We start from the raw sequence: 14,482 nt of genomic DNA, 5'->3' as shown, positions 1-14,482 counted from the left end.
GCATTTGGTGAAACGTTGCTCCTGGAGCAGCCCCGGCGAGGCTGCATGTCGCAGTGCCGACCCCCTGCGCAGGCAGGCGCTGCTCCCCCCCACGACCCCGCTTGTCCAGCTCCGCTCTCCAGCTCACGGGGGGGCCCGGTACCACCTCCCCGGGAAGGCCTTTGACCAGCGTCTCCCCGGGGAGAGCCGCTTGCCCGCAGCACGGGCTGGTGAGCAGGGAGCAGTGACCCCGTCCTCCCCGTCCTGGGGGAACAACCACAACTGAGGGACGGGTGTTCAGCACTGACCCCCCTCGGCCGGAGCACTGGGTGTCCACAGTGGCCAGAGACAAAAGTCCAGGACAGATGGGCCCGTGGGTGCGGTGCTCGCGCTGGCCCTGGCGTGGGACTCTCGTGCTGTGAGATGTGACATGGTTTGACTTGACTCTGCCAACCAGCTGCTTCCTTCGGACGGACCCTGCCCCACCAGATCCAGTGCCAGAAAGGGGGGCATCCTGCTCCCCTCATAGCTGTCTCTGACGCTGCATCTCTTGGGCTTTCCTGCTCCTGTGGAACTCTCTCCTTGAGCACCGCACAGGCTGCACAGAGTCAGGAGCCCGCCCAGGAGCCGGGCGATCGCTGTCCCAGCTCGGGGGGCAGGAGGAGGCCTGCAAAGAGCCGCCCATCCTTCGGGCCCCCGCAGCCTCTGCCTCTCCTCTGGAGCCTCTCACAGGACACGAGGCTGCAGCTTTTACTCATGTAGAATATGTCAGGTTTAAAAACCTTGCTGCTTAAGAAGTGATTGCTTTTATTTTTATCCTGTCCCGACTACAGCCTCCAGCAGAGGTGGAGATTTCAGTCCTTCCCAGCTGAAAACCCTCAGCCTGATCCGCAGGACTGGCAGCGCCGCGTCTCATCCTGCAGCTGCCGGAACAGGCGAATCTGGCAGCCGAGGCAGCGGCGGGGCCTGCGGGGATCGATCCCAGCACCGGCCAGCACCGGCTGACGGCTTCCGAAATTAAAAGCCGAAATTAAACAGGCCAACAGATCCGTCCTCAGGGGGAAAGGGCGCTGGGTGGGGGGAGCTCCCACCGCACCGGGACAGGCGCGTGCTCCAGGCGTGTCCAGCCCGGCTGTCCCCAGCCTGGGAAGCCCAAAGAGAGAAACCCAGCCCCAGCTGCCCACCCTCCCCGCACAGCACGGAGCAGGGCAGCCGCAGGACAGGCCCGGCCTGTCCACCTCGGGGCCCAAGGGCGGCCAGCGCCGAGCTGGGCAGGGAGAACAAGCCCACACAGCTCCGAGCAGCAGCATGGCTCACGGGTCCCTGACAGGGCCCCTGCGCTGCCCAGGCACGGGGACACGGCCCAGGCTGGCAGGGAGCCCCAGCTCTCCAGCGAGAGACACGGAGCCAGGCAGGGATCTCGGCTTGGTCCCTGGTAGGCTCATGTCCCCTTATCAAGTGTTTTCATCGTGAAACGAGATGCCTCAGAAGATCCCAGAGGAGCAGAGGAGTGTCCCAGTCCTGGTGAGGCCCCTGCAGATGGGAGAGGAAATTAGGGGTGAAGTTTGCTCTGACTGCTGCCCCCCCATCTCCCTGGTAAATGGCCCAAGACGTTCCCCGACTGCCCCCCCCGATGCCGTCCCACACTGCAAGCTTGGCAGGGGCAGGCAGCTCGGGCAGGGGTACGGGTCCCCTCCTGACCTGGCCCGGGACGCCAAGCTGGAGCCACCTTGGCCCGAAATCAGAAGGTTCCTGCTCCACCGTCCTGCCCACGGCAGCTCCCTGGCCATTATCAGGGTGACATTTCTGGGCTGCGGGTGCCAGCTCCAGCCCTCCACTTTGAGGAACCGCTGCAATCTGGCAACATAACCCATTTCTCACTTGCATTTGGCTGCCAGAAGGAGAACAGGGACTGTGTAATCGCTCTCCTCAGGATTAGATCATGAATCAAAGCCCTGCTCAGCTCCTTGCTCCAGCAAGTCCTGCCAGGAATTGTCCGTTCTGATCCCAGAGCTCGGGGCGGGATCACGGAGGTGCCAGGACGGGTCCAAACGCAGGAGTCTGCCGCGATGGGGGATGCGCAGCTCGGGCTGCGAGGCACGGGGAGCCCGTCCCGGGAAGGGTCAGAGCCGAGGAGGGCTCCGCAGCGACCCGGGGCTTGTTCCATGGTTGGCGTCAGCCCCCCAAGCGCCCAGCCTCCTCCTGCATCCTCCCTCCTTGCCCTAACGCACAAGAGCTCGGGTCAGAGATGTCACCCAAACCTCAGCTGTGGCCTTAACCCCAGGCAGATAACCGTGGAGGATTTCCTTAGCCCAGAGTTACAGATGTAAGTAACCCGCCTGCAAGTTTATCCCGACATATGAATTAATCAAACTGCAACAAACTCTTGCTCCTAACCAGCCACATTAAATAAAAACCCTCTCGGCGTTTTCCCTTCCCTGAACAGCAGGATCCGAGTGTGCGCGGCCCGATAGCGCCTTATCTCAGCACCAGCCCCTCGAGTTCTGCCTCGCCCTGGCCAGCGGGCCCTAATCACCGTAGCCAGACGTGGCAATGGGCACAGAGTGGCCACGGGCTGGAGGCAGGGGGCTGTGCCGGCCCCCCCAGACACGCCACCTTCCAGCCAGCCCCCCGGGGGGGCTGCGTGGCCGGGCTTGAAAGCACCTCTGGGTGCTGGAGCCTGAACCCTGCCTGTGATGTGCCTGGGAGCGCGGAGAGGTTTGGGGTCGGGTTTTAAACTTTCCAAGGCCAAACCCCCCCGCGAAGGGGTCGGCCCTGCTGCAGCGACGGGGCGGGTGGTCCCTGGCCGCAGGCAGCGCAGTGCAGGCAGAGAGGCAGCAGGCGAGGGAGGCACCCGGCCGGGTTTCTGCCACGCTCCTGCCTGAACACAGACCTCCCCGGCCCTTCGCTTCGCTCGGCGGCGCCTGCAGCTCTCACGCTGCGCCTGGAGCACTGGGAAGAGGCGTGACTGTTCCCGTTCATGGAACGTCATGGCTGGAGGCTGCCACTCTCTCTCCCTCTGAGCAGAGCAATTACGTCTCCTCCATCCCTGCCCAGCACCGAGGGCTTCCACACCAGAGCAGCCTCACAGCGTCTCTGGGCTGGCACTGGTGTCCCAGTCCCATGATTACATACATCATCAAACGCTACGAAGCACTGAATAAAGATAAGGAAGCCAGTTTCCGAGGACAGCTAAAAGGCTCCATTCTACCTGCCAACAGGCGCTTTCATCACCACAAGCTACAAACTGCCACCGTCCCCACAGAGGGAGCAGCCGGGGAGCACCTGCTCCCCCCAGGGTGGCAGTCCCAGGCCCCATCCCGCAGCCAAGCGATCGCCGGCGGGGTCTGAGCACCACGCTGCCGCGGCCCTGCCGTAGTGCCCGGCCCAGGGAGCCGGTCCCACAAGGACCTCACAGGAACGGCTTGATGTGACCTTTCGTAACCGGCTGGGAGGGTGCAGAAAAAGGAATTTTACACCATGTCCATTCTGAAGGGGGAACGTACTCTTCCTCCTCCCCTCACTAAGTAAGCAACTAAGTAGGAAGCTGAAAACGAGCAGTGAATCGCTGCCAGGAGCACCTTGGAAAGAAAAAGGCTGGTTTTAGGCTTATCTAATGTCACATCAGCCATTTCCTAAGAAGGGAGCAAATTTAATTAAGAACACAGACTCACTCAAGGACAGCCAGGTTACATACAGCACATGCAAGTCGGAACACAACGCTGAGAGGTCGCATCACCCACGTGGAGAGCAAGAAGTGCAGATGTCCTGGGCCTGGCTGCTCAAGGCTCGTTATTGGGGATCAAAAGCACAGGAACCCGGCACGCGGCAGGGGTACGAGAGCAGCAGGAGGGGCGAGGGAAGGAGTCATGTGGGTGGAGTGAAGCAGGAGGAAGAGGCAGATCTCAGACATCGAAACAAGACCAGGGCAGACTCTGGTAGCGGACGATTCCTACGCAGAGACTTTTCTGGCTGCGCACACAGAGGGGGCACCCCCGTCTGACCAGTGAGCCCCAGTTTGGGCAGAGCTCCTGCCAGCTGTGGGGACACACGCGCTGCCCCTGCCGGGACACACTGCAGGGCTCCGGGCACACGGCGCGGCCTTTGCTCCCGCAGGGCACTGGGTTTGCTCGGCCGCCGTCAGACGCTCCCCGGCGACGGCTGCACCAAGGCAGCTCTGTGTCCCGGCGTGTCCATCTCCGGGGGCTGCCACGTCCAGCCTCTGCCCCAGCCCTCCCGGCGCTGGGGCCTCGGCCCAGGCTGCCAGAACAGGCGCTGGACATGGGAAACCAGCCTGGGCCGCTGCGGCACGGCGGGGGGGCCGGGCACCATCCCAGCCGCTCCCCTGCGTCGCCTCAGTGCTTGCAGGGATGACGCTCTCCGGAAAGGGTCGGGGATGTTATCCCGGTGTCAGTGATCGCAGTGGCGCTGGCACACGGGAATTCCGGCACAGGGGGAACCCCGGGCACCGGCCTCCCACCGCAGCTCCAGAACGATGCGCCCACATCGGGCCAGCACATCCCGCCGGGCTCAGGCCAACGGGCTCCCACTACAAAAGGGAAATTTTGAAATCTCACAGCCCCGCAAACTCAGCCTGGACTCCAGCATCTTGTCAACACTGAAAATTGCCTGCTGTCGACGAGGGCTGTCAGCAGCTGAGCCAGTGCCAGCCGTCCTCCCCGGGCAGGGCAGGCAGGGCAGGCAGGCAGGGAGGGCAGGGCAGGCAGGGCAGGCAGGGCAGCCCCAGCTGGGGACAGACGGCTGAAGCGCCCCGGGAGCAGCCGCCATCGGCTCTGCCGCATCCCGGGAATGACCACGCTGGGTCTGGCTCTGGCACAGCACCACTCCTCTGCGGCAGCCGGCACCGAGCGCTCAGGCAGCAAACAGAAAAGGCGAGCGTGACCCTCCCGGCACAGCGTCCAGCTCCCCGACACCGGTTAAGGACTTACTGGGTCAAAGACTGTCCCTGGGCCGTGGCTTCTGACAAGCAGAGTACTTTGTTATCAGCACCAAGAATTTAAACCTGTCATACCCTCTACCAGCGGCTGCTGCACAGAGCAACACCCCTGCAAGGAGCCCATCAGCTCTCGGTGGATCGCACGTGGAAAATGACAGTAAACGCTGCCCTGAAGACAGGCAGCAAGGGCCCGCGGGGTCCGCAGCTCTGGTGTGGGGAAAAACACCCTGGTGCAGCCCGCTCCTCCACAGGCGGGGGGCTTGGCAGGGCCACGCTCTCCCCAGCACACTGCTGTGTTCACGGTGCAGCAAGGAAACGCGGCCAAAGGGCAGGACCCTGGTACGCTGCTCTGGTTTGTTTCTAATGGAAAAACAGAGACAGACGAAAACACCCAGGCCGCTCTACAAATACCTGTCATTTTAATTACTTCAAATTAGTTCCTTGGCACCCACCCCGGCCCCGTGGCACCGCCTGCTTTGCAGCAAGCACATACCACCCTGCCATGGAGATCTTCCACACCACGGCACGGCAGCGACAGCCAGTTCCTTGTGGTTGCTCTACCCCGCGCGGCCGCGCAGGGACCGCAGCGCCCCGGCGCACGGGTGGCCGCGGGCAAGGAGGGGCCCTTCGAGGCCAGGCACGACCAGCCAGGCGAAGGGACCGCTCTGCTCCGCGGCCTTCGTGGGAACGGGGAGCAGCCACAGCAGCAGCCCCGTTATTTCACTTCTGGGTGGTTCCTCTCAGAACTGCCCAGAGCAGCTTTGGCCTCTCAAACACAATCACGGGGAGAAAAGACAGACAGAGGATCTCTGAATATTTCTAAGTAGTCACGTCTTTGGAAAGCTTCACAGATTCTCCTTGCCCCAAGAAATCCCCAGGATGCAGCTGCTTGTAGTCACGGATTGAAACCAGGCCCGGAGAGCGAACCTCCAGAGCGAGAACCGCTCCGGCAGCCAGGGAAGAGCGGAGGGGAGGGGGCTCCATCAGAAGAACTTGACGCCTCGGCCATCGTCCAGCGTGATGATTTCAGCCTTGTGCTCTTGCTGCAAGGCTTGCAGGGCACGGAGCAGCATAGTCTCATCTAGGCCGTGGAACTCTAGGGAAGGACAGAGACCCCCATCAAACGGGGGAAGAAAAAAACACATCAGGAAACAAAGAGGCTTACAAAGCCCAGGGACTGGCAGCGGTGAAGCAGAGGGCTCCGAGGAGCACCCTGCACACTCCAGCATCACAACACTGCAGCAAATCCAGAGCCACGGCTGCACCGACAGACTCCCGAGAGCGCTGCTGTGCCAGGAGCAAAGCCTGGAGGTCACCAGAGGGCAACGAGTCACCGCAGCCTCAAAGGAGCCGGGAATGAACCAACCCCCCCGCACCTCGCACCAGGCCGAGCTGGGCCCTGGGGAGGGCTTAAAATGCAAACGGTGATAACCGAGGGAGATGCTCACGCAAAGTGGTAAAAAACCTTCAGAGCGGCATTTGCCAGCAGCGATCAGCGTGAGCTCGCATGAGCAACGTTAAAATATTTGATCTACAAAACTACAATCTGACAATCAGCTGTTTACGGGCTCAAATCAAAGTGTGCTCTGAAAACCTGCTTCGGAACGTGACCCGTGCCGTTACCTTCGTTCTCTGTATCATCTCCACTGGCTAATTCATACAGCGTGAACACGGAGTTGGTTAAGCCATTCTTGGACACCTGGAAACATAAAAGCAGTAAAGCAAATCTCACCCCCATCATTTAACACCCTCGGCACGACCTCTCGTACATCTCAGTGCAAGCGAAATGGAACATGGACAGCGCTCGATGAGCAAAAATATCCTGGAAACGCTCCAGGGCCCTGGAGAGTCAAGAAATGACACCTGAGGAAGCCAAGAGGGTTCCTTCCCCGCCCTCTGCTCTTCCTGCCCACGTGTTTCGCAATAAGGACTCGTGCCCCACGAAGGCACCGCAGCAGCGCTGCTCCGTCCTCACTACGGGGCAGCCAGCGGGAGCGGTGACTGCATCCGCTGCTCAACCCGCATCTCACAGCAAGTGAAGGGCTGTTAACACCCCTACGCTTCTCTCTGACAGAGAGGAATGGAAGAAGAAAGGTAAAAGCAGTGAGGAAGCAAAAGAAAAATATTACAGTGGTGTTGTTCACAAACGGCAGCCAATGCCACCCGTCCTCTGGGGACAGAGAGCCCAGTCCGTGGGACGAGACAGCCTCTGTGTTCTCACCCACTGATAGATGAGCTTTCCCCATTCTTCGGGTCTCCTCCACATGATCAGAAAACTGGTTTTGTTCTTATCCAACCACTCCAGGTTCCCTAAAATCAACAGGGAAAAGGTATTTAAGCAGAGCACGAGCCCACAGTAACGGCCGAGCCCGCAGACGTCGCGACACGCGCTGGACGTGACGCCCACCGGTAGCTCCGGGGACCTGCCCCGCCCCTCCCCGGGACCGCTCACAACCTCCTCAACACCCCCCCGCTCCGTGAACCCCCTCGGAGCCCCCGAGCCCTCCCGCAGACAGTTCGCTCCCGGGGCAGGGTCCCACGGGCTCCCGGCGGCGAGACCGACACTGCCCAGCGGCTCCCGCCCTCCCCGCTCCCCCGTCTAGCTGCGGGGCGGGCACCGGCCGCGGGCGGGACGGACGGACGGACGGACGGACGGACAAGCGGCACCCACCGTTCTTGCGGAGCTCCTCCAGCACCACCTGGATGGACTCCAGCGGGAGCTTCCCTGGGCGGGGGTTAAGGAGGCGCTCACCGACCGGCGGAGGCGGGGGGGGGGGGGGGGGGGGGCACCGGCGCCCAAAGGATACGCTGCAGGCGGCGGTTGGCGAAGAGGGGGCTGTCCTGGGCCTCCCGCACCGTCATGGCCGGCAGCCGGTGCCGCTGGCTGTAGGCGAGCGCCAGCGCGCACCAGGCCGAGAGCTGCTTCTGCCGCGTCTCGCCGTTGGGCTGCAGCCTGCGGGGCTCCGCTCAGCACCGGCACCGGCACCGGCACCGGGCGGGACCCGGCACACCCGGCCCGGCCTCGCCCCGGGCCCCGCTCCCCCGGTCCCGCCGCCCCCCCCGCCCCGCCCCGCCCCGCTCCCCGCGGCCCCTCCCCGCTCCCCCGGTCCCGGTCCCGGTGCCGGTGCCGGTGCCGGCCGCTCACGTGAAGAAGGGGGGGAAGCTGTACTGCCAGGGCCACGCGAAGCTCATCGCCGCCACCGGAACCGCCGCCGCCGCCTTCCGGCCCGCGCCGGGACCCGCCCCCCGCCCCGCCGGGACCCGCCCCGCCGGGACCCCGCCCCCCGGCCCGCCCCCACGAGGCCCCGCCCCGCCCGGTCGGTGCCCGGTGCCCGCCGAGGGCCGCGATCACCCGCCGGGCCCGAGCGGCGGAAGAACCAGCGACACGGGTGGGGGAAGAAGCGTTTAATCCCCGGCGACGGCGCCGGCAGGGGAGCGAGGGGGGGCGCCGGCGGCGGCGCAGCGGGAACCGGCTGCCCCAGCAGCGTGTGCCGGTAACGCCGGGAGCCCCCCCCGGGGCTGCGCGAGCGGCCGGTGGCCCCGCAGCCGGGGGGGGTGCGTGGGGCAGCGCCCGGGTGCGGGACCCGCATGGCTGCCGCTGCCCGCTGGCTGCCCGCCGCGGGCGGGGGGCGGCAGGGGGCGGCGGGGGCGCCCGGGGGTGCCCGGCAGCGGCGCTAGGGCTGGGCTTTGCCGTCCTTGCTGCGCCAGATGACCAGGGTGACCAGGAAGGGGATGAGGCAGATGGGGGCGATGATCATGGCCAGCAGCACGTCCTCGGGCGGATCCAGGTAGACCTGGTGCTCCCGGGTGCAGTTGTGGAAGTAGCGGTGGTGGCTCTGGAAGATGAACCGCTCGGCCAGCGCGTTGGGGTACCCGTAGTGCAGGTGGTCGGCCCCGTCCTCCAGGCAGGCCTGCAGCATGCTGTAGGGCCTGGGGGGAGACCGCGGGGAGCTGGGAGGGGACGGGGACACGGTGGGGCACAGGGTGGCTGCGGGATGCCAGAGGCACGGACCCCCCCGGGCGGCCCCAAGCCCCCCCTGGCCCAGCAGCATCCCCCGGACCACCCAGGGCTCGCCCTGCGCCCCACTGCTGCACCAGCCGGCCCTGCGCAGGCAGGAGCTGCCGGAGGGGAAGGTGGCCCTGGGCCCCTCGGGCCAGGAGCTGGTGGCCAGTCGGCACAGCCCGGGGGCTCTGCCCCGATCAAACCCTTTCTGCTGTCTCAGGAGCTGCTCCACTCGTGCAGCCCTGGGGACAGAGGGGCCACGGGCGATGCCCCCACCCAAGGGTCCCCATGTGCGGCCTCCCCAGCCAGGGACGTCCCTGGAGGCAGTCAGAGCCCCCCACACCCCACAGCACTGCCCAGGAGGGGGCTGCAGCCGGCCCGGACCTGCTGATGACTTTCCACTCGCACAGCTCTGACGCCGTCACGTTCCTCATCAGGTCGACGAACATCTCCCAGCAGTACTGTGTGATGTTGGTGTACCTCTCCTCTGCAGGGGAAAGGTGCTGAGCGCAGGCAACACACCCCTGCCAGAGCCCGTCCCTGCCCGCGGCTGCTGGCTGGGGACACCCGGCACCTGGACCCGTGCCCAGGCTGGCGGGGAAGACACGGGCACAGTGGGGGGCCAGACCCCGCAGCAGCCCTGGGGTGATGCCCGGGACTGTGGCGGGAGGGCAGGCTGCTGCCAGGGGGCTTTAGCCAACGCCGGGGAGGGCTCCACGGCACAGCCCAGCTGTTTCGGGGATGGACAGAAAGCGTGTGGCCAGGGGAAAGGAGGGGTGACCCCCCGGGGCAGAGCCGGCCCCAGCCAGGGCACTGTCGGCCCCGCGGCGCTGCCCGGCCCTCACCGAGCCCCAGCACTCACCCAAGAGCTGGGCCAGCTGGTTGAACATGGCGATGGGTGGGCGCGTCCTGGCGTCCTGGCCGAAGCCCTCCGCCTCGGTGCCCACGTGGCAGAGCCCGGTCCCCAGGAGCGCTGCGGAGGGAGGGGACAGGGTCAGCGGGGGACGGGCACGGGCAGGGCTCCACGCACGGGACCCCGGCACAGGCTGGAGCATCCAGCCCCCCATAATGGGGGGGCTGTGGGGAGGGGGCCGGCCAGGCTGCAGGCAGCTGCCCAAGGGCTCGGAGGGGCTGTCTGGGGGCTGTGGGCCACAGCACGGGGGCAAGCCGTGCCCCCTGCCCATGGGGGGCCGGCACGGGGGCTGCCCCGTCACCCCGGGTGGCTGCACTGCAGCTGGACGAGGCAGGGGCAGGAAGAGGAAGTGCTGGCCTCGGCGCGGCACTGCCGGAGAGCCCCTCCGCCCGCCATCTGCCCCACACCCGCCACGGCTCACCATGGGTGGGGGGCACAGCCCGCCTGGCCCGCCGCAGCCCCACGGCCCGAGGAAACCGCCCCGTCCATCTTCCGCCCTCGGCTGAGCGCCCGCAGTGCTGGTTGCGTGTTGAACCGCCCCAGCGGGACCTGCCTGGGCCGCTCGTGGGGAGCTCCAGCACGGCCGGGCACTGGCCGCGGGGCACTGCTGGGCTGGCACAGCGGCTGCGGCAAGGGCAGCCCACCCCGTCCCGGCCTCTGCCCCGACCACCCCGTCCAGCCCCTCTCTGCCCAGGCACGTGTGGTGCCGTGGCTCCCGTCCCACCCGGGGCTTCGCAGAGCTCCGCAGCCGCTCTCGTGGGGCATTTGCAAAAAGGTGAGGGAAAGCGTGGTGGGGGCTGCCCCGCCGTGCCCGCTGCCCGCCCACCGCCGGCCACGGCTGCCCTCGGCCCTGCCAGGCTGGCCCCGTGCCAGGGCGGCGGTGGGCCGGGCTGAGCCGAGACCCCGGCCGCAGGCCCCACGCGCGGGAGGGCGGCTGCGTGCGGGGTGGTGCGAGGCGCAGAGCTCCCGCCGCCGGCAGCCGCGGCCCCAGGGCCAGCCCCCGCACACTTACCCCAGAGCAGCAGGAGCCCTCGGGAAAGCTGGCCGGAGCCCGACTGTGCGCGCGGTGCCATCCTGCAAAAGCCTGCCGGCCAACGACCGGGACAAGTATTTAAATGGAAATAACAGGAAGCAACTCCTTTCCTCTGACAGGGGCAGTTTGACTACAGGAGACGTGTGAAAAATGAGATTGCTCAGCGCTGCTTTACAGCGGCTTTCCCGGCGGGACCCCGCTGCCGTGCAGCACGGTGCCGGCCCCCGCGGGCATCGCTCCCGCGCCCCAGCGCCCGGGCAGCCCGCGCCTCACCCGCTGGCCCAGAGGCTCCGCTCCCCACGCAGCACGTCCAGTTTTACGAGGCCGCTATTTGTTTACTTGTGTATTTCTCTTTAATCCTGTCTGGGCTGGGTTGTGAAATCCCTCGTCTCCTGCGTGGAGGGCAGGCAGCCCGGCAGCCGGGGGGAGTGGACAGGGAAGCGTAATGTCCCTGAACAGGCGCTGCCGCCCGGGCGCGGGAGGGGGACCCACGGCCCCGACACTGCGGCTTCTGGCTCAGCCGGGCACCTGCCCCACAGCCGGCATCGCCAGGGCAGCCCGGCCCTGCCTGCAGCTGGGGACGGAAGGGAGGGAAGGGCGGTGGCACCACCGTGGGTGTGAGGCCGATGCAGGCAGAGAGGTGGGGAGAGGGCAGAGACTTGACGGACTTTGCCAGCCCTCAGCCCCGACGCCTTCCTCCCGCGCTGCCCAGCCCGGCTCTGCCGGAGCCCCTCGCTTCTCCCTCCCGCGGGACCCGCCACCCCCCGCAGAGCAGCGCCAAGGACGACCCCGGCCTCTGGCTGAGGCCAGGTGAGCTCATTTCACCTCTGGCCTGGGGCAGAGCGTGAGCCCAGAGCTTCCCCTTTAACAGCCCGCCCGGGCCGCGCAGAGCGTGAGTCGGAGCTTGATGAAGCGCAGCTCGGAGGGACCCTCCCTGCTGCCGAAGGATGAGCTCGCCAGGCTTCGCGCTCCCCAGCAAACGTCCTGGCAGAGCCGGCTGGCCCTTCCCGGGCCGCAGCTGCTGCCCCCCCAGGGCACCGCGGGACCTTTCGCGGGTGCAGTCTGGAAGCCGTCAGGCCCTGGCACGCTGGGGGCCACAGGTTGGAGCCCCCCTGGTCCTGCTCTTTGTTGGAGCCGCTGGAGCCTCTGGCCGGGTGGCGGGAGCCTCTGCCAGGGAGACACCCAATGATCTCAGCGTGGCCCCGGGGCCAGGCCAGCCGCCCCCTCCGGGGCATCCGGCGGGGACGGGCAGGGACCTGATGGTGGCCGCCAGCCAAGGCCGGGGCTCCCCTCCCCCAGCCCGGCATCCCTGGTGCTCCCAGCCAGCCCCCTGGGGTGCCAAGGAAGGGGCTCGGCCCGTGCAGGGTCAGGACTCCGCTGCCCAGGACCCTTCTCCCGGTGCCCCCCCACCCCCAGGGCAGACGCAGGTACCTGGACCCCCAGGCCCAGCCTCCCCCCCGTGCCACGGGTCCTGCTTCCTCCCCAGGGATGCCCAGATCCCCCTCCCCACTCTGCCCTGTCCCCCTCACCCTCATCCCACTCCTCAATTCCCAGGGCTGGGAGGGAAGGGGGCTGTTGCCAGCCCCTCGCAGGCGCAGGGGCAGCCAGGGGCTGGGCAGCTGCCTGCTGGGGTTTGAGCCCCTCTCCGGGCTCTGCTGAGCGTGAGGGCGGCTGCAAGGGGTACGAGGCAACTGAGCCCCACGGCCGCAGCCACGGCCACCGTGGGGGGCGGCCTGCCCAGCCCGGGGGGCCCAGCCCCCGTGCAGTTGGTGAAGTATTCAGCGTGGACCTGCAGGAAGAAGGCATCGAGGCCGGCGCTGGGCCAGGGGCAGGAGAGCAGCTGGGCCAGCAGCTGGGTGCAGCCGGAGAGCTCGCTGTAGGCGCTGCGGAGGGGGCAGCGTGAGGCCGGCCTGACGCCACGGGCACACGTCCACCGCGGCGGCCCTGCTCCCAGTGTGCGTCCGGCACCGCGGGGCCGACATGGACCCACCTGCTGATCTGGTCCCAGCAGCAGCGGCTGCCCTCAGGGGTGGCCATGAGGGTGGCGTGGAAGGGGGCCCAGCAGTACAGGGAGATCCAGTCCGGGTAGGTGTCCTGGCAGCGGGCCGGCCCCGCCAGCACCTCCAGCGGTCCTGCAGAGCCCCAGCCAGACCCTGGGATGCCGCCCCGTTTCGGGGGGGGGGTGTGTGTTTGGGGTCGTCCCTGGGGAACACTCCTAGCTCTGCCCAGTGTGGGCCAGGTGCCCCATTTGTCATGGGGGGGTTCAACGCGCAGCCCTGGGGGTCCCACGCTGGGGCTGCCTGTGGCCGCGGGGGCCCCGTGGGCTCAGCCAAGCCGGGACCTGGGCTCTTGTGAGCCCCAGCACAGACCGCGCAGGGCCCACCCAGGTCTGTGGGTGGACAGGGAGGACGGGGAGGACAGCCAGGACTGCAGCAGGACGGCTCTACTTACCATCCTCGTCCAGGTACAGGTAGTGACCTGGATGGACAGGAGGTGCCGTCAGCGTTGGGACCCGCGGGACCACGCGAGGGCTGGGCCCCATCCCCCAGGGGTGTGGACGCGGCCCTCGCCAGCAGCAGAGCCTGCAGCCGTGGCGATGCTGCGGCCGCCGGGGCCAGAGCCGTGCTGGGACGATGGCACCAGCGTCCTACCTTCATCCCGCAGGTCCCCGTAGTCAGCGTCCCCACGCCCTGCAGCAGGGAGACACGGGGTGCCAGGGTTGCACAGCCAGGGACACCCCAGTGCCCAGCCGGCTTTGGGGCACCTGCCGGGGTGGTCCCAGCACACCGGAGCCCCCTCCTCCTCCCAGGCCGAGCCCAGCACAGCAGAGGGGACCGGCCGAGGGGCGGGCAGGGGAGCAAGAGGCTCCTGGCTCTGCCCTGGCAGCGGGGGCAGAGCAGCTCCTGGGCAAACACCGGCCCCGCGGGCAGGGAAGCGTGGGGCAAACCCTGCCCGGAGCATCCCCCGCGGGGAGGCCGGGGGAGCGGGATGCGTGGGGACGGAGGGGAGAAGCGGGCCGGGGACCCTGTGGGGACCCCCCGGCTGCCGGCAGCCGCGGGCCCGGGCTGCCCTTACCCCGCTGGAGCAGAGGAAGGAGCAGGCAGCAGAGGAGCAGCCGCACCCCGGGGAGCATCCTCCCGCCGCCGGGACCACCGCACCCGGGCGGGGCTGCGCCCGGGGATTTATCCCGGTGCCCGGCCCGGCCCGGCTGCTCCCGGCCAATGCCCGGGAAGGTCGGGGGGACGCCGGGCCCCCGCCCCGCCTGACTCAGCGAAGCTGCAAGGGCATGGGATGCGGGCGGGATGCGGGGCCGCGGGACGAGCCGGTCCCGCCCGCCCCCCGCTCCCCCCCCGCTCCCCGCGGCCCCGGGGCAGGAAGAGCCGCCGCCAACAGCCGCTTCCTGGCGCCGCTCAGGAAACGCGGGGCCCGCCCGGCCGCGGCGCCCGGCCCCGCCACCGTCCCGCAGCGGGGCGGCACCCGCGTCCCCGGGGGCACCGGGCCCGTCCCTGCCCGCTCCGCCGCCCCGTCGGGGAGCGCGGCCCGGCCGGCCCAGGCTGCCCCGGGCCCGGAGAGGGCAGAGCCGGGGGGGGCGGGCGC

General features: G+C 67.8%; 3 protein-coding genes and 1 long non-coding RNA gene across 9 annotated transcripts; all 4 read right to left on the bottom strand.

Annotated features, from left to right (window-relative positions):
• Window positions 1–769: 769 nt before the first annotated feature.
• On the bottom strand, window positions 770–2,512 carry LOC141934197 (uncharacterized). Its single transcript, XR_012626290.1, has 2 exons — window positions 1,681–2,512; window positions 770–1,512 (listed from the first exon to the last, which is right to left on the bottom strand). It is a non-coding gene; the product is annotated as an uncharacterized LOC141934197 (long non-coding RNA).
• Window positions 2,513–5,333: 2,821 nt separating this feature from the next.
• On the bottom strand, window positions 5,334–8,175 carry VPS25 (vacuolar protein sorting 25 homolog). Its single transcript, XM_074849533.1, has 6 exons — window positions 8,082–8,175; window positions 7,744–7,889; window positions 7,608–7,661; window positions 7,158–7,246; window positions 6,560–6,635; window positions 5,334–6,032 (listed from the first exon to the last, which is right to left on the bottom strand). The coding sequence occupies exons 1-6, from the start codon at window positions 8,126–8,128 to the stop codon at window positions 5,920–5,922; spliced, it is 525 nt and encodes a 174-aa protein (XP_074705634.1). The 5' UTR covers window positions 8,129–8,175; the 3' UTR covers window positions 5,334–5,919.
• A 300-nt stretch (window positions 8,176–8,475) lies between these two features.
• Window positions 8,476–11,810, bottom strand: RAMP2 (receptor activity modifying protein 2). Of its 3 annotated transcripts, none has more exons than XM_074849724.1 (5): window positions 11,711–11,810; window positions 10,865–10,936; window positions 9,802–9,912; window positions 9,324–9,426; window positions 8,476–8,866 (listed from the first exon to the last, which is right to left on the bottom strand). In XM_074849724.1, exons 2-5 carry the CDS (start codon window positions 10,923–10,925, stop codon window positions 8,611–8,613), a joined length of 531 nt encoding a protein of 176 aa, XP_074705825.1. In that variant the 5' UTR covers window positions 10,926–10,936; window positions 11,711–11,810; the 3' UTR covers window positions 8,476–8,610. The 3 variants fall into 3 exon arrangements, with proteins under 3 accessions (XP_074705825.1, XP_074705823.1, XP_074705822.1); XM_074849722.1 differs by lacking the exon at window positions 11,711–11,810 and adding an exon at window positions 11,159–11,250; XM_074849721.1 differs by lacking the exon at window positions 11,711–11,810 and adding an exon at window positions 11,159–11,226 and having other exon boundaries at window positions 10,865–11,015.
• Window positions 11,705–14,179, bottom strand: LOC141934348 (uncharacterized). Of its 4 annotated transcripts, XM_074849720.1 has the most exons (5): window positions 13,537–14,179; window positions 13,337–13,363; window positions 12,876–13,038; window positions 12,675–12,768; window positions 12,010–12,556 (listed from the first exon to the last, which is right to left on the bottom strand). In XM_074849720.1, exons 1-5 carry the CDS (start codon window positions 13,844–13,846, stop codon window positions 12,077–12,079), a joined length of 1,074 nt encoding a protein of 357 aa, XP_074705821.1. In that variant the 5' UTR covers window positions 13,847–14,179; the 3' UTR covers window positions 12,010–12,076. The 4 variants fall into 4 exon arrangements, with proteins under 4 accessions (XP_074705818.1, XP_074705821.1, XP_074705820.1 ...); XM_074849717.1 differs by having other exon boundaries at window positions 11,705–12,556; window positions 12,675–13,038; XM_074849719.1 differs by lacking the exon at window positions 12,675–12,768 and having other exon boundaries at window positions 12,010–12,674.
• Window positions 14,180–14,482: the final 303 nt, after the last annotated feature.

This window comes from Strix aluco, chromosome 24 (assembly GCF_031877795.1).
Source record: "Strix aluco isolate bStrAlu1 chromosome 24, bStrAlu1.hap1, whole genome shotgun sequence".
NCBI lineage: Eukaryota > Metazoa > Chordata > Aves > Strigiformes > Strigidae > Strix > Strix aluco.
This window is presented reverse-complemented; position numbering and strand designations above follow the sequence as displayed.